This window comes from Eimeria necatrix, genomic scaffold, assembly GCF_000499385.1.
Source record: "Eimeria necatrix Houghton genomic scaffold, Enh_scaff11, whole genome shotgun sequence".
NCBI lineage: Eukaryota > Apicomplexa > Conoidasida > Eucoccidiorida > Eimeriidae > Eimeria > Eimeria necatrix.
In genome coordinates this window covers 112,304-130,254 of record NW_013651892.1, presented here as the reverse complement: position 1 = coordinate 130,254, position 17,951 = coordinate 112,304, and the positions used below count along the sequence as shown (strand labels likewise).

Genomic DNA, 17,951 nt, shown 5'->3' with positions numbered 1-17,951 from the left:
AGGTGAGGTTTGTGGCAGCGCAAGTACTGTTCACAGCGCTACCCATAGACTTCGAAATCGCATCCCGCAGCACGCAACCCTCGCCTCCGCACCAGCGAAGCTCGATGTTTGCGTTTACCGAACTTCTTGAACTCACGGCGCATCAGAAGCAGGTCCATAGAATGCGTCCGTGGGTTGGCGGTTTCCGCGGGGAGACGATCAATAGCTCCGTTCCATTCCGCTCTATTTCAATTCCGTTGTTATACACGTGCACGCCATGCACTCGCCCTTGCCTCTGCACAGGCTCGGGCGTAGGTTTGTCCTTGAGATGGCATATCGTCCTCTTTTTCCATGGGTGGAAGAGCCGCTGCAAAGACATAGCCCCCACCACGGTCCTTCAGGGTTGCTGTTTCTCCGGTGGCCTCCATCTAGCGGGCGCAGCTCGCACAGGGGGCACTCTGTTCTGCATCATCTGGGGCACAGCGTTCTCGCAAGCGTTACCTTCACTGGCGCGCTGCTGCCCGTAGTTGCTTCCCGTAGTGGCACCTTCAGGTGGCGCGTTTATTGCACTGCATCCGCTTGCCTCCCCTTGGGCTAGCGCCTTTGAAATGTTGCGTACCGCGCATATATTCCATCCTGTCAAGTTCCTGTCAATATTTCATACACCCCTGTCTCAAGAGAGAAGTAAAGTGTGTTTCTTTCCGCAAAAGAAAAAGGCAGCAACACCGGCCTTCAGCGATGGTGCCGCGTGAGGGACTTCACTCCTGCAGCTAACTGCTGCCGTTTTTTCCTCACGGCGGCCCTTCGTGAGGTAGCGAGACGAATTCGCCATCCGCCTTTAAGTTCCGCTCAACTTGGAACTGTAGTTTGTCATTCAGTTCACGGTGTCACGTTTTCTTAGCAGCAAGACGCTGGGCCGTAGGGACAGTCCTAGTGACCTTTGGTTTCGTTTCTAAGTTTTGATCGCGATTAGTATCCTCAATCGTTCGTTAGTGCCGAATCCATACTGTTCAAACGGCTGCAGCGTGCAAACAACTCATTAAGTAGTTTCGTCTACTGCCAGGAAGGCTGACACTAGACAGACGAGTAACTGGGATTCTAATGAGGCGAGGTGCATTGCACGGTAAAAGCACCAAGCCAAGCTTTGTGCGCATGAGCAAACACTCGAAAGTGCTGACCAAAGAGGCGCATGTACTGCGCGAACAAGCTTGACAGTTCTCGATAATCGCCTCTGTATAGACACGGGAGCGTTTACGGCTCGCCTGTGTACTTCAAGGGGTTCACTCCGGGCCCCATCTCTCCTACACATACCCATCCGCGTACCGCCAGCGCCTCATCAAGTCGTTGTACCTGCGTCAGCAGAGCCACACAAGAACTCGCAAAAATGCCACGATTGCGGTTCGGCTGCATCCACATTAGCCGCAAATCACCGTTCGCCGCAGCGCTGCTGCCTGCGCGCGCAAATCTGCAAATGCGACCCCTAAAGGAGTTCGCGACTGGGTCACCGACCAACTTCGTGCAAGAATGCGAAATTACAACAGAATCTACGCGCCATAGGCAGACTAAATAAGAAAGCAAGACGAGACTAATACACTCTCCGTACCTGCACTGCTTCAGCGGCATGCCCGCCTTCTGTCGGCACTGGTTCTCCACCATACACAACCAAAGCAGCAGTTCTCGCCGTGTCCGTACTCTGTGAAGATAGAAGCACATCAAACATCACCCGAAAAATGCAGAAGAGGGGCAGGCGAAAACAGAGAAGTCCCTGTTCGGCTTGAAGCCCAAGTTCCGGGGTGCATCCCTCTAGAACGCACGCCTCACAACAACAGTAGGTAAAAGTACAAAAGGCACAAGCGATCCCCACTGTGCACGAGTATGCGCATACCCACCGAGGGGCTGAGCTTCTGACGGCCTCTGCATAGCAGTTGGCCGCGGGGCCCTCAATGCACTGGTCAGGAAATAATTCAAAGAACGTTCGCAGCAGCTGCTGCTCCTCTGGAGAGGGCCTCTCAGGCGCGTAGGCTGCGTAGCTCCATAGCTGAAATAAGGGCACAGTCATACGACGAGGGGATAAATGCAGCCCCTAGATGCCCCTATGCAACAGCACCATGCAACGTTTCTATCCAGTCGCAATACCAAGCCATTTCCCAAAACGTAAAGTACTGCGCTGTTGAAAGAGGCATCGAAATGCCTTTGTGAAAGCTTGGAAGAAGACGAAAAGACGCGCCTGTCCACTCACCACTAACCACTGGGCGTTGCAGACGTCTTCGGGCTCATTTGTTTCCTCACAGAAGTGAAGTTTGAAGGGAGTTCCTGCTGTAGCAGAGGAATCTGCTGCTGCTTGTCCACCGTAGGAATCCGCAGAAGTGCTGTCCGGCTGTACTTCTGCAGCTCTTGGCTTCTCTGAGGGAGTAGGGGGGCCCTGGAGCCCTGCTGGTGGACCCGGCATAATTGGTGATGCGAGGCTGGACCTCAGGCGGCAGACTACAGATCTAAAGAGCGACGGGCACGGAGGATCAATAGACTTTGCAAGGCCTTGCATTGCTGCCTGCAGCAAATTCTCGGTGCCCACAAACCAAGAGGGAGCCCGCCGACGTGAGGGCCCCGTTGGCTCCTTGGCTTCCCATAGCCTGAAGGGCTTCATTCAGCCCAAAAAAACTTGTACGTTTGAACGCGTATGTTTGACGAGAAGAAGTCAGTGGAAGCAAGGGTGATCAGGATAAAATGTATTGCACAACGCTGGGGGGTCAGCCCCGGCTGTCTTCCAGACAAAGCAACAAAGGTACTGGCGAATGGTGAACCCGGCCGGAAGGCACATGAACTGCAAACGTAATGTTTTTGAAGATAATTCGAAATTCAGAGGGGAAAACAAACACTCCCACGACACTTCACGTGCGTTCTGGAGGCCAGCTTCAAATCTCTGAGGGTTGACGGGAGGGAACTCAGCGCTGAAGTTCTGTAAATAGACTCACATGTTCTCATGTAAGGTGCCACTAGGTGAAAAAGGAATTGTAATACGCAGGATACAGGATATCATTTCCAGCGGGTCTGAGACGTACAGGACCAGCCACGGACCTTCAACTGTACACACGGTGCAGCTGCGACCATTCACGAGAGCGCCGTCGCACAAGCACAGTAAACATGAAGTTTTATTATTTACTATCTATTTAAAATATTAGAGTAAATTTGATGGTTTTATAGATTCCAAGCTAACTATTACGCCAAATACGACGGGCACTGCACAGCTGTCTACTCGGACTCAGAAGCTGCTGCCTTGACTCTGGGGCCGCCGGTATAATCGAGGCCCGCTTCCACTGAAAGCAGCCCCACGAGAGCTTTCTCTGAATACTGAGCTTGAACTGTTTGAACAATAGGTGATACATGAATTCATTGACGAGGGTCTACGGCAGCGTTTCCTTGTTCTTTGCTGTCACCCTCTCCCGCCGATCATCTGGGTGGCGCAGCGGCAGCAAGCAGCAACAGGAAGGCGAGCCAATCCAATCGGGTTGGCTGCTGCCTTGTAGACAGGCCTGTGTTAATAAGAGAAATGCCATTCATGCCAAGAAGAACTACCCACCTCATGGCCGAGGAGCCCGTAAAGGATCCCGTCTAAACTCCTTCGCAGGCCGCAGGGTAAGCCGCATCAACGAGCGCTGACGGTATGGTGACAGTGCTTTACAGAGTTGAATGGGCTGAGGCAGTAGATAAAGCATTGCATGTTTCCAGGAGTTTGTTGGGGCTTTATTAGGCACTTAAGCAGGGTTTTTTGATCATGTATCAGCTGCAATGAAAGCCACCACGGCGCAGACTCATTTTAGCTGCCTCCGCGTTTTGCCCACACTTTCAAACAATATGTGCACTGTGTTTACTGAATTTGGCTGCCGTTCTTTTGCAGCAGCCACCGCTTTGCACTGAGGGTCCGTAGAAGCTGCTGAAGACGCGTGAAGATGGAGAAGGCGCCAGGGCTTAATATGCCCTTCGTTGACACGGAGGATATCAACATAGGAGCACACAAGAAGCCACATAGACTGGGTGAGTAGTTTTAAAGCTTTAAGTCTGCACCAGTTTATCGTCACACGGAAGCATACAGTCTGGAGTTGTAGCTAAGTTCAGCTGCAAGTACACGGGCTACCACGGGCTATCACGACTTGGGACCGCTCTGGGAGTTATCAGGCTCCATAATAGTGGATAGAGATTGCAGAGATTGCTCTGAAGGCTTGCTGCGGCTTATTCAGGGTCAGGGGAGTGGGACACGGTGGCGGGAGAGGACGAGTCTCTCATAGAGAAGGCAGCAAGCCCTGCGCTGAAGCCTGTCCCGTTTGCAACACGCGTTGTTAGTTCACTGATTGCAATGCTGCAGGGGGTGGAGGTACTGTGCAATTTGGCTATTTTGTACCTCTTCAAAGACGATTTCAAAATAGACCCAGCACTGCTGGCAGTGGTGTTGGGGGCCCTGCGGCTGCCGTGGACAGTAAAGCCTCTCTGGGCAGTCATGGCTGACAACTTTCCGCTGTTTGGCTACAGACGGAAATCTTACATCTTCATTGGAGCATCTATGTGCATTGTAGCGACCCTTGGGATTGGACTGGGGGGATACAGATCCTTAGCAGCAACCACTTCCCTGCTGCTGCTTTACTTCTGGGGCTCTGCTGTTTGCAATGTCATTGGGGAGGCCCTTGTCGTTGAGGCGGGCCGCCGAGACGCCAGTGAAGAGGCCACTGCTCGCACCGTGTCTATGTTCTTCGCTTTCCGCAAAATCAGCTTTGCCACAGTGTCATACTTGTCTGGTGTACTACTGGCCATAATGGCCAAACAGTACGTATTTGTAATTGCTGCGGCGCTTCCGGCTGCCGTTGTGATGGCAAACTTCTGGCTAGAAGAGCCGCAGGCGAAGGTGCTGCCTGTCAAAGAGCAATTCAAGGAACTGGCGAGAGTGCTCAAGCAGCCTACGCTTCTGAACTCGACACTCTTTATCTTTATAATGATGGTGAGAAATCAGCAACAGCAGAGTGACTTGGCAGGGATATGCAAGACGTAGTGCCCACGGGTTTGATCGTGCACAGCGTGGGACACACTCGAGTGTACTCACGCTGGCTAGACGTCCACTGACTGTTCTTTCGAGCTGTTGCCGTTGAGCCAGAATGCTTTCGTGCAACTGCTATTGAGAATGCGTTTTGACTATTGCTGCTTCGCAGGCAACACCGTCAGCTGGCTCCATCATGTTTTACTTCATGACAAATGAGCTGCACTTCGGCCCCGAACTACTCGGACGAATGGCATTGTTCCAGAGTATTGCTTCGCTCATCGGCATTCTCGTGTATATGTATTTCTGTAGCACAACTTCTATTCGGAAGCTTTTGCTGGTTTCTACAGTTGCGATCACGCCTTTTTGCCTTCTCCCCGTAGTTGTGTAAGTCAGCATCCACACAAATGCGCTCACTGGGACACAAATATGTGCACTATCTATTGCATGGAATGCATGAAAAACATGAATATCAGTATATGCGTATGCATATTTATATAAATACGTAGTTCCACATGGACACCACAACACAGATACATCCCTCCACTTTCAGCTGAATCATGCTTGCACCCGCTAACTTCACTAGGGGGTAGACTGCATTGGGCCCATCTTAGTTACATCTTGCAACTTTCTAGTGAATTCGTGTCCTGTTCTATAAGTCGACTTTCGTGTCAGGCTGCCAACTGGTAACATTAATTACTTGAACAACTTTGGTGTATTTGACTGCTCAGAATTGAGAGATGGAATGTCTCCATGGGCATCCCGGATTCTGTTTTCGTCGTCACGGACACAGTATTGATGGAGTTTGCTGGTAAGGTAGTAGTGCAGTAGATGGTGTAGATGGTTAGTGCTTCGAATGTGAACAGCATGGCACGCTTTACTGCTTTATTCTGTCAACAGTGTGCGTGTCTTATGTGTTCAATTTAAAGGCCTACTACCGCCCAGAGCGTTTTCATTAATATTCGCGTGTTTGCTTGCCTTTGCATGTGCCCTTGTCGTATTTGACTCAATAGTATAGGCTAGAGAAGGCAATATATCTTTTAGTGAAGTAATGACCATGGTTTAGGGAGACACTTTCTGCGGTTGCGTGCCAGCAGTAGCCTTTGTCGCCCTCCGTTGGTCAAAGGCTTTTATTCACGCAGTTGAGGAACCAGTAGGTGAGTTTCTCAGTTCATAGTCTGTGAGCGTATGTGTTGTGTTTTCCGCAGGAGAGTTTCAAGCGATGCCGATTCTGGTTTTGGCGGCGCGGCTTTGCCCCCCTGGACTTGAGTCTACGATATACTCTGTCCTTTTGTCTGCGTACAATTTGGGCCTTGGATTGGGATCTCTTGTCTCAGCTGGACTGACAGCGGTACGCGAACCCGTAAAAGTGAAGTATCCTGTCCTATTGTTTTCTTTTTTTGTGTTTACGCATTGTATCACATGCAGTCTCGGAATAAACGTAGAATCATACTATTATTAGATTCCATCAGTACTGTTGTCAAGATATATTTTGTCCGTTTTCCTTTCACTTTCTCGGTGGCTGCGAACGCACTTGCGCCTACTTATAACTGTTTCGTCTTTTCGCGTTCATTTTTGCTGTGTCAGGTAATGCGTGTTATTTTGTCGGTGCCTATATGTTTGGTTCAGGCCTTGGGAATATCCTCCACGAACTTTAAGGGTCTGTCGGCTCTTACAGTTATCTGCGCGTTATCAAACCTATTGCCGCTGTGTCTTATTTGGATGATCCCTGCAAAGGTAGAGGGACCCTCCCTGCTCTTGCCTTCCAAGCATGTTCCCCGACGTCTTCCGCAGAAAACCGACGACGGCGCTTCGACCACTGCGGACTCAGATGGTGGTGCTGCTGAGACTTCAGCCAACAATTCAGACATGGAAGCTGGTAGCGTATGGCGAGCCAACATCGGCAGCGGTCTCACCCGTAGAGGAACGGTCCAGGTTGTGGACGGCGGCCCAGAGGAACGCTACAGTCCTGTTAGCTCGCATGACTCATTTGCTGCCCTTGGCAGTGTTGGGGGAATGCTCTCTGGCTGCCGTTCGCCGTCTGAGGAAATTTTCGAAAGTGGGGGATCAGGTGAGTGCGCCGTGTCCCCCCAGCCGCGCTGGTAAGCGCGCTGCCAGTGGGTTTCAGCGGGCGAAGACGCTCCACACTGCTGCCATATTAGTCATGGAATTGAGTTTTCCAAAGATAAGAGACTTACTGTGACGGGCGCACAGTGTGTGTGAATGGAGCCAGCTACGATGGTCGCAAGGCGTTAACCTAGCGAAGCCCAAGGCACACAAGTGTGTTGTGGGCTGATTCCCGGTTTTGCTGACAAGACCGCATTTATGTACTGCACTGTACATCGTGCGGTCCCGCCCTAGAGTAGACGCAACTTGTTTGTAGCTTTTATGCTCACGTGAGCTATTGCAGCTACCGCTATAGCAAACTACGCGAGACTCAAGTCGCGATTTTTTTGCATGCGTATCCCAATACGAAAACCAATCAGTTTGTGCTCCTGACGTTGAAGGACGTTGTGCACAAGAGCGTGTGTACAATTCTATGTTTAAGGTGGGGGAGGGGCATTGAGGCCTATTGAGGCCTGCTCATCGTCTATAGTGCAGCACCTCTTTTTCCATATGGTTCCCGTCCCGCACACCACAGGAGTGGTGGTAATGCCTGTACTATGCCCGGGTCTCTCACTGGTCGCAGGGCTCTGTGCTGTCCTCAGTGGCATATCTGCGCTTCCGAAGCTTTGGAAATGCAAGCCTTTGCAGGCTGCTTGCGTCTGAGTGCACGCATGTATGAGGCTAACAGCTGGCTTTACCTATTTGCATGGAGCCAGAACTTCTTGTGGTTTTGTGTTTCCCACTGCAAATAACTACAGCCAACAGGAGTTTCATACTAGCATCACGGCCCATGCTGATGCATGTGTGTTGCATCTATCTACATACGCACACATACACTCAGCAGCACGTGACTGCACTCTTCTACAAATATTTCTACTTGGGAAGACACGTCCCAATGAGAGACAAGGCTGGCAACTTTCAGCGCAGACTAACTCGCCAGCACCGTCTGATTTGTTCTCTAGACTTTGGCTGCAACGTAACTATACCATTTGGCTGCAACGTAACTATACCATGTGCAAGAAAGAGCAACGTTGGTAAGAGCACCGTCACCTACTTAGATGCACATCTGGAGTATCCGCACAAATGTGAGTTACTTCCGCGTGCGTTTATATCGACTATGCTCACACCCATATCCAAGGCTGTGTACCAGAATATGCATTGTATATATAATGCCAACAAAATTGTTGCGCACTTAAAATTCTTACGCGTTCGCACAGAGGGGACAGTAAACAGCAGTAGCCCCAAGGCTGCTCTCTTCGTCTCTCACTCATTCCGCATAAGGCGTCAGAGAGGGTTCAGACGAAAAGAATTAGAAAAAGAGAAGCGGAGAATCACGTCTTCTCCTCTCTAAGAAAGAAGACGGAGAGACTGCACTGCACAGAGAGGAGAAGACGTGTGGCCAACGGTTTCATTAGATGTCGATCCTTCCTCCCTTGTTTGCTGGCACGGAGCCCTTCCCTACTTTTCTCTACAAATGCATCCTTTCAAAGATTCACAAAGTTGCTGCTGCCACTTCTGGGAAGACGACGCGCCTCTGCTGTTGCGTCTCCTTCCACGGCTGCTACGGCAACAGCAGCAATAGCTACTGCTGCCGCCGCCTGGGCTGCGCCTGGGCTGCTATGGTTGAGACGAAGACGGCGGCAAAAGATGGACATGGCAGTACTTCGATTGCTGTTGGGATGAAGGAAGAAAGGTGTAAGGAGAAAAACAGACCAAGTTAGAAAGCTAGCTGTTGATCCATTGTCTCCCTAGAAATCCTTCGTCTGGGTGCCCACATCTGGTTTCCTCCATATGCCAAAGGTAACGGCACTTCTGTACTCTTCAGGCAGAGCTGGAAAGAGCAGCCATGAGAACCACGCAGCCGCTGGCATTGCCCACAGTCCAAGACGCGACCTGTAGAAGCGTGAACAAGAACAAACAAAAGGCCCGAAACACCATGAGATAAACGGCTTTTAAAGCGCTCTACTAGCGCTCTTTCTACAAATGAATACATCCTAAAATATCACAGGAATTTCGAAAGGCTAATCTGTGACCTTATGTTCTCCTAGCCCGTCGTTCCACCACCCCTGACAAGTTTCAGTTAATTCTTTTAACTCCGCCCGTGCTTTTATAGATTATAACCGTAATACAGCATACGTAGCTCTCACTGGCCATACGGCTCATTTACTACGGCCGAGAATTAGTGAGTTATGGGCAAAGGCAGGCAAATCACGAGCGTGTACAGCTTCTGCAGCGTAAGCAGTTGTGGGCTTCGTCCGCAGCTATCCAGGCCGCATGCTGGAGCTACAAATCGACTCCAACGTCATATGCCAAGTTCGCAACACTCTAAAGCGTGTAATGCTCTGAGAAAAGACCAGAAACGTACCCAACTTGGTACCAGGCGTAGTGCCGCCGCTGTTGGAATTGAGCCGTGGAGGACCAGATCTTGGCATACACAGCGCGAGACATATTCGCCGCAACAAAGAAGCTTCTAAGTGCTGTTCTTGTAATGCTATAAAATTCCAAAGGGTGGAATATGCACAAAAATCCAATGACAAGTAAAGGACGCTGAGTAGTATCATTTCAGCTGTTGGGGCTGTGGCAGCAGCTTCCTCCTCTCCTCAAGAACACAGGCTCGTTCTACTTTCTCAATTTAGTTTTTAAGATATGTGTCCTTATTTTCTAATTGAAAACTCTCATCTCTTCCACGGTATTTGGCTCGCGCATGTGTATTCCGCCTACTCAAGCCGTGTGGGAGGATGAATATAGAGTTTCATAACACGTTTGTACGAAATAGAAATCCTGAAGCAAAAAAGCAATGTAAAAATACACAATTGCTGGTATTTTTGTTCTTTTAAATGCGGAGCGGAAATGAACCACAGAAGCAGCAGCCTCCCTATAGTTGTTCCCTTCCATTCAGTCACGATGACGAAGGCGAGAGTAAAGTCACTGAAGCACGCTCAAGGCACTCTTACAGACCAGATATTGTGGTTTCAAATGCCCCTTTCTCTATTTGCTTTTTACATCTCCCTTGCAGCATGCCGAGAGCTGATTTCGGTCCATGACGTTTAGACCGTTATTTTTCAGGGCCCTCGCTAGGGGAAAAACAATATAAAGGGGACTTCCACACGACTTCCTCACTAAACCTATTAGACACGCCTAAATAAATACGCCAAAAGCGTGGAATCTTCCATCAGCAATGTAGCTGTTCGAGCATCACTGAGCTACTCGAGGCAGAGAATGAGCGAGCGACAGCATTACCCTCCTCCCTGATCTTCCCTCTATTTCCCTATTTTAAGCCTCAGCGCTAGATCCTAATGCCACTATTCACCGCCATTGCCAGCAGTAGCATCTTCTGTAGGCAAAAAGATTTCACTATAGGCGGCCACTGTGTCCGAGCGAGCTCAAAGCTGAAAGAGCTTGCTACACAAACCAACGCCGACCGATTGTGATTTGACAATTCAGCTCATTTACACTTCTGCTGCAGCTGTCTTCAACAGCCCAAAGGCTGACATGAAATGGGTTTTCGGTTCAAGTGGATGAACCGCTCCCCGCCAGAGGTCAGTGGCAGTGGAGAAGTACGTGACTCTGCTGCAGCAGCAAGGAACCATCTTCACGGGCTTAATGTATTCGCTCTCAGGCGTGCAAGAGCTAGCCACGACAAGTAGGCAATGCAACTAGGTAAGGCGGTTCTAGGAACAGTGCGCTGAACTGCAAGCCTATATACATCTCTGTGGAATGTTACGTATGTTCCTATGGATGCTTGCCTGCCATGCTCCTGACAATGCACTTCAACTGCTAAAATATTGAATTTTCAAATATTCTTGCTGCTGTTCGTGCGGACTTACATGTATTATACATGCGCACACACGTACACCGCTATGTATACACATATGCAGGTGCGCATATTACCATGCAGACAGCCATGCAGGTACACGTAAAGTCCGAAACACCCATATACGAAATTAGCATATATATATATATATGTATGCATATGTGCACTACTGCCTATGCTCGACGTAACAAGCCGCAGCGCCTAGCTGGCATGACAGAAAAGGAAACCGGACGAAAGTAGCTTATGGTTCCTCGCCGCCGCATTGTTAGGCTAATGAACTAGACCGAATATTTGCCACTTTATAGGTAATCAAACTAACAAAGCCTTGGAAGAAAAATGCACGAATGCAGAAGAAAAAGAAAAGGATATATGTACAAGGAGAACCGTTGGTACGGCTTAAACCGCTGAAAAAAAAAACGCAGCCGTCATCCTCTCTACTGAGAGGCAACGCCTAGCGGTAGGTGGGAACGGCCAGTCAACTGCCTGCCCAGCTGGCGACCGCCACTTGTGGCTAGCTGCAGCTTAATATGCCGAACATGCTAGAGACGGCTTCAAAGCTGCACTGCACAACTCCTCAGCTGTCTTAGAATCCAAGCTCTTCCAGCCACTGCAGACGAACAAACACCCAGCAGCAGCAGCATTACGAGAAGCATCAGCAGCAAGCGCAGCGGCAGTAGTAGCGTGAGGCAGACCGGTGACCCTCCTGATGTGGGAAATCGTAATTAAAACTCCATAGTAGCAACGATTTCTGCTCTGGCTGCTAAAGACACTACTGCTGAGGCTCATGTTACTGTTCCTGCTGCTGCTCCTGCAGCAGCTGCTACTATTGCTGCCTGTGCTGCTGGGCTGCTACAAGAGCTTTGGGCGTTGGCGCACTCGTTTGACAATAGCCTTTTTGTTGCCCGAAACATAAATGCAATTTTCTCCCTCCCAAACAGGACAACCACATAGAAAGCTGACCTCCCTCTTGAAAATCTACAGCAAGAAAAGAGAACAAACAAACCCAATGCATGGCTCCTTCACTGAGGACAGTGATGAGAGGAAACTTGTCGATTTGTGGCCGTACTTGTGAATCTGTTACTACTATTTATTTATTCACATATTTATTCGTTTGCTTGCTTATTGGCTTTTTCAGCCTCGCCTTGTCTGTACACTCCGCGTACTTCTCTGTCGCCGCTTATCTTTCTCACTGCAGTTTTGACGGTGTTCCTTTTACAGGACCAAACTAAAGACAAAGGCAGGTTTCCTGAGGCTGCAAATAAGCAAATACACAGCCATATAGAGCTGCTGGCCTACTGCTGTTGCTGTAGCAGCGGACCCTACAATTTGTGAAAGCACTCCTCTTGCAGCGATAGCAGCAGCTCGTGCTTCTGCAGCAGCGGCTGCCTCTGGCGCTCCTCGTGATGCTGCAGCTGCAGTTGCTTTTGCTCACCTGTACGATGAACCCTAAATGGGACTCGCTTGCACAGATTTTGCTGCCGAATCTTCGCCCCTAAAAATATTTCTTCGCCCATCACTCGACTCAAATTGCTGCTAATACTGCTGCTCGTGCTGCTGTCGGAGCTGCTGCTGCTGCCATTACTACAGTTGTTGTCGTCGCTGGTGTCGCGACCGCTTCTTTGACTGCTTCTCCAGCTGCTGTCCTTGTTGCTGTTGCTGGAGCGGCTGCTACTGCTGCTGTCGCTGCTGCTTCTTTTCCCACTGTCGCTGCAGTAGCTGCTGCTGCCGTTGCTGCTTTGGGTAACATATGATGTGCTGGTGGCGAAGTGGTTGCAGTTTTGGCTGCCCGTGCGGGAGAAAGAACGAGGAGCATAAGAACCAAAAGATCCCTCTTTTATGCGAAAGCTGCTGATGCTACTGCTGCTGCTGCTTCTGCTGCTGTTCACCCTAATAAGTACGCTTCTGTTTACGTTGTACCTTACGGGGCTATCACTTCCCCTGTTGCTCATTCCCGTGTTGCCGCTGCTGCTGTTGCTGCTGCCGCTGCTGCTGGGGCTATAGCAATGTAAAGCTGATACTTCCTGGCCTCTTAATGCTGGAGCTTCTACTGCTGTGCCAGAAAGCACAGCAGCCAGGTAAGGACCGGAATATGAGCGGCATGGATATGGTGTCAGCGCCTTCTTCAACGGGCACGTGTGGCTGCAGAAGAGCTTGTGGCGACCAGTTGCCCACGGCACTACATGAGACATCTGCATCGAGGTGAATGTACACTTCAGTTGCAGATTTCAACATGCTATTGTTGCAGCAGCCGCAGTGGAAGCTGGTGTTGGTCTAGCCGGCTGGCCCGCGGTCGGGCTATTCAGACGAACCTGCCGTTCGTGTTAAAGACCAGATGCCAATACTAGCTTCTGCTTATATTACTGCTGTTGCTTCTCCTAAAGCCATTGGTGGTGTTTAGTTTTTCCCTTTTCCCTTGCAGCTGTTGCCGTCCGATGAGGCTTCGGTGGAACGTGCATTAGGTGCGGGCTATTGAGATTTTTAGGAATGAAAAAGTTAAAGTAAACAAAACCTTTTAGATTTCATGTTTATTTCATGTTCACAAGGAGGATGTAACTGTGACGAAATGGAGGCAGCTGCGGCAACTAGTGCTGCTGCATGCGAGATGCTGCTCGATCCACGGTACAAGACTTGCTGCAGCCGCGGGTCTTGCCGCCATAATTGTTACCCGTAGTTTTATCTCTTTGAATAATTTTCTGTTTAGTCACCAGGTTTTGCTTTTTATACCCGTAGGCGCCACCCAGGCTCCTGCGCATCTCTACCGACTCTCGTGCAGCAGCAGCAGTAGCAGAGCAGCAGCAGCAGAGCAGCACGTTTGCTTGTTTCTACTGCGCCGAATTATGGTCCCTTGAAACATTGGAGATTTCCCACTTTGTAGATAAGGCCCACAGCTGGCCGCAGTCCCCAGCGGCGAGCATCAGCAGCAGCAGCGAGAATGACAGCGGCAGCAGCATGGGCCCTCAGATACCCAAACACCTGCTTTATCCTGTAAAACGGAGAAGCACCAGGAACTGACGAGGGTGCAGTGGATCAGGAAAGACTCTCAGCAGCGGCAAGACCAACGCCAGCAGCAGCCACGGCAGCAGCAGCCACGGCAGCAGCAGCAGCAGCAGCTACAGCAACACAAAATGCAGAACTCACGTCGCTGCTTCGTAGCTGCAGGCTGCTGGCTTATGGCGTGCCTCGTTGCTCCAGGAGCTTTCCGTTGTGCCGCTGCTGTCTCTGTGTCCCGCTCAGCAGCCGCAACTGCAGCAGCAGCTGCTGCTGCAGCAGCAGCAACCCCTGCTGCATCTGTTTTCCCTGATCCCTTGAGTGGCCGCTCTGCTGTCGATGAGGCGATTTTTAGTCACGGCAAAGACAGCAGCAGCATGCCACGAGCAGCAACAAATGCAGCAGCAGCAGCTGCTGCTGCTGCTGCCCTTGCTGCGATGGCAACAGGTACTTTAAGTCTGAACGCGGACGGATCGTCCTCAACTTCAGCAGCTGCAGCAGCAGATTCGCATGCAGCAGCAGCTGACCTTATGTCAAGGCGAAGGGAATGCTTGCTGCAGGCCTTGGGCGCAGCTGTCGAAGCAGCTCGCTGCCCCACTACGGACAAAGGCTGCGTTGCGGCTGCACAGGCTAAGTGGATCAGCAAATGTGCTGCCAGCCGCTCCCAGGCACAGCAGCAGCAGGGGCAGCAGCAGCGGCTGCTTCGCCTACAACAGAAACAGCAGCCCCCGCTGCAGCAGCTGCCCAGCAGCATCTCGTTTCCGAGTTTAATATATGACGCCGCTTCTTATGGCTTGGATGCAGCACGGTCGGGCTTGGGGTGTATGTACAGGGGTGGAGTGTTCGCCGCTTGCTCTCTTAAGTCTATTATGAATTACAGCCAGCGGAAACAGTGGATCCCTCTAGGCCCGAAGTGGAGCGCAAGACTCAAGAAATATAATCTTGCTATGAAGAGAGCCGTGAGCTGTACAGACAACTAGGTTTGAGGGGATTTATTGCTTAACTTTTTTTGTTTCGCTCTGCTTTTTGGTTTGCCGTTTGCTTGCCGTTCCTGCTTATTCTGGATGCCATGCTCCTCTTGTTTATTTTGTTTGTTTGCGTCTGCTGGGCTTCAACGATACGGGGTTTTTTTCGATGCGTTGCTGCTGCCATTGCTGCCGCTTGTGTTGCCGCTCTCGGTGCCTCATCTGCTGCTGCTGCTTCGTTCTCTGCTGCTGCTGCTGCAGGATGCTGGTGGTGGTGGGGACTGTTTGTTTTTGTCTGTGGCTTTGGGGCTGAGCGGCAGCGGAGGCAGAAGCTACGGCGTTCAGGAGCTGAGACGAGCAGCAGCAAACAAAGCAGCAGGGATCGATGGATGTGACCCTAATGCAGGTACTTCTAAAGAAGGCTTGCTGTGTGGCATTCTTCCGGTTTGCTGTCTCTTTGTCTTTTCTTCTACTTTGTGCCCGACTCAGCCGTTTCAACGTTTTCATGGTTTTTTTTTCGTCTGCTCCTCAAGCCAGATACCTTGACTCATTCTACCGGGATCTGCATGTCTTAGGACACATTGTGCATGTAGATGCTGCACATAAGGAATGTGTTAGTCAGAATGAATATTTCTTTTAATCTGGTGTGCAGCGTTTGCTGATGGCGAGGAGGAAAAGTTTATGGAGCGCCTGGCGGTGTTGGCCTCCATAGAAGAGGGCGGGGACTGGGAAGAGAGCTGGTCGCCCATGTCAATTTTACACAACAAAGATATCTACGTGACTGCTCAAGGTGAGACTTTCTCGCTGCCTAATTTGTGCTGCGTCAAAGTGTGGCCGCTGGGGGCTGGGTCGGGGAGGTGGTTATTGGGTGGGGGTTGCAAATGATTGCTGGACGGGGTTGGTGGGGTCGTAGGTGGTTATTGGATGGGGTTGGTGCGACATCTAGGGGGCTGCTGGGTGGAGTGAAATGGGTGAAAAGGGTGGTTTATGTTGGCTGGGATGGCAAGGGGAGGTGGGGATTTGCTGGGTGAGATTTCGGGAGCTTAGGGATGAGTGGGTAGCTGGCTGTTTGCCAGATTGTTGTTGATTTAGGTTGGCTGTTGCTTTCCGTACCTCGTGTTTTTCTCACGCGTTTCTGCATCTTCTCTCGGTTATAATGCAGAGCCAATATTAGGTTCGTCTGCGGCTAGACTGTTTGATCTTTGTTTCCCCGCGCTTTTGTTCTTCGCTTTCAGGGGACTGCTTCGACGTGTCAACGCCCCTTGGGAAGGCCAAGGCGCTCCACTATGAGCTGCGGCTGCCCGGGAACAACCACTGGGGAACATGTGGGTCTAGACTTTGTTTTTACCTGCTTTTGCCTTTTCTGTCCGTTTCGCTGCAGTGCACCTGCCTGTGGGTAAATTCTTGCTCTTATTTTTGCCCCTCTGCTCGTTTTTCACTGATTTTCGCACCGTTTTTCGTTTGCATTCAAGTGCCTTGAGTGCACTTGAAAACAGCGAATTGATGTTGAGCATTTTGCGTTTTGACTTCATGTGGCCTTCAGCTGCAGACATCTGCGCACTGGAAGATGCTCTTGACGTGGGCATTGTAGTGATGGACGACTCGACAGGGGGTATTTACCCCACAGGGTGCGAAGAGAAGAAGCGAAGCAAATATATGTTCATTTATTACGTTGTAAGCCTCACTGCCACTCCTTAGCTCCTCCCCATTCCCCAGCGCTGACAGTGTGTGCGGCTTGTGGGGCCCCGTGGCTCTCTGTCAGCGTCACCTCTGCTTAGTATCTGCATGTTGCTTCATCTTTTTCTTGCCCTGTAGCTGCGTCTGTCGCTGTGAGCGTTTGAGCCTCTGGGAGTCCACTCCTTCTCTTTCCCGCTCCAGGTCTTCTTCATTTATTTGTCTTCCTCTGTTTTCTTTTGCGTGATTTTCCGGTTCTAGCCGCCGCTTGCGTGTGCACTTCGCTGCTCGTGCTTTTGTGGCTTTTCTATTCGTGGCACCGGCGTATATTTGCTCTTCTGTTCATCTCCCGGTTCCTGCCCAATACATATATGTATATGTAGACATACATATTTTTGGGTATATGTGTCTGTGTGACGCTTGCATATAGTTATCTGCACCATGCAATTCTCATGCATCGTACGCAGTGTATGAGCCAAGTACGCGCATGCGACGCACAGTGTATCTGTGTCGCATTTGCGTACTTGACTAAGTATGTATAAGCGTGTAATGGATATATAGTGCATATAATCTGATTACAGTGCATACATTCACTAATTACAGTGCATACATTCACCTGTGCACGTAAACGTGAATTCACAGATGTCTCCGTACATGTATATACACATACATACGCTCATCGTTTTGCTGGTTCACTCATGCGTGCATTTGTATTTGTACCTTTTGAATTCACACACATGTTGATGGACAGGCATGTACGTACAACGTACTTGTTGGCTGCGCAGGGAGGGTATCACTTCCAGTTGGCAGGTGTACAGACACCTGAGGGAATGCAGCATTTATTTGACCCCGATAAAATTCCATCAGCTCTCCTTCAAATCTATCAGACGGATGCGCGTCACAGCCTGGTGTCAGAAGCCTGAACCCTGTGGGGCATGGGCTGACCCAAATCCACAGCCCACAGTCTCTGTGGCTAGCTAGCTAGCAAAAAGGCCACACCAGCTGGCCCCGCTTATTGATTCAGCTAGCTTGATGCTATGGCTGCTGCTGGCTTGATCAGCTTCCGCTTTGCCGCGGGTATCTGCAGATCTGCAGCCTGGCTAGCTAGCTAGCTAGCTAGCAACGTAGCTAGGGACCACATGCGGCGAATGGACTGGCAGTTACAGCTAGCTAGCTAGCTAGGTGTGAGCACGCAGGCTCTCACTAGCTAGCGGCGTGGTGCTGCGATCGCCTCAGCTCTGAATGGGGTGGCTGCCGATGGCTTGAGGTGCGCATGCACATTTGGCTGAGGCAGAGTAGCAGCAAGTGCAGCGCCTTATCTGGATACGTGAAAATATATGTTAATTTAAATTGCATATATATATAGTATATGTACTAGTGTATCTGTGTCGTGTCTTTTTAT

The 17,951-nt window shown here is 50.4% G+C and overlaps 4 protein-coding genes across 4 annotated transcripts; 2 read left to right on the top strand and 2 right to left on the bottom strand.

Moving 5' to 3' along the window:
• Positions 1-1,280: 1,280 nt before the first annotated feature.
• On the bottom strand, positions 1,281-2,623 carry ENH_00006980 (erv1 / Alr family domain-containing protein, putative; the record flags this gene model as incomplete). Its single annotated transcript, XM_013578315.1, has 4 exons — positions 1,281-1,329; positions 1,583-1,672; positions 1,869-2,017; positions 2,219-2,623. 4 exons carry the CDS (start codon positions 2,621-2,623, stop codon positions 1,281-1,283), a joined length of 693 nt encoding a protein of 230 aa, XP_013433769.1.
• A 1,303-nt stretch (positions 2,624-3,926) lies between these two features.
• On the top strand, positions 3,927-7,108 carry ENH_00006970 (integral membrane protein, putative; the record flags this gene model as incomplete). Its single annotated transcript, XM_013578314.1, has 6 exons — positions 3,927-4,011; positions 4,215-4,966; positions 5,175-5,389; positions 5,734-5,813; positions 6,211-6,353; positions 6,632-7,108. The coding sequence occupies 6 exons, from the start codon at positions 3,927-3,929 to the stop codon at positions 7,106-7,108; spliced, it is 1,752 nt and encodes a 583-aa protein (XP_013433768.1).
• A 5,133-nt stretch (positions 7,109-12,241) lies between these two features.
• Positions 12,242-13,111, bottom strand: ENH_00006960 (hypothetical protein, conserved; the record flags this gene model as incomplete). The annotated part of the gene is made up of 1 exon (XM_013578313.1): positions 12,242-13,111. The coding sequence occupies one exon, from the start codon at positions 13,109-13,111 to the stop codon at positions 12,242-12,244; it is 870 nt and encodes a 289-aa protein (XP_013433767.1).
• Positions 13,112-14,092: 981 nt separating this feature from the next.
• On the top strand, positions 14,093-16,573 carry ENH_00006950 (hypothetical protein, conserved; the record flags this gene model as incomplete). Its single annotated transcript, XM_013578312.1, has 5 exons — positions 14,093-14,869; positions 15,137-15,281; positions 15,528-15,665; positions 16,111-16,200; positions 16,419-16,573. The coding sequence occupies 5 exons, from the start codon at positions 14,093-14,095 to the stop codon at positions 16,571-16,573; spliced, it is 1,305 nt and encodes a 434-aa protein (XP_013433766.1).
• Between the last annotated feature and the right edge of the window lie 1,378 nt (positions 16,574-17,951).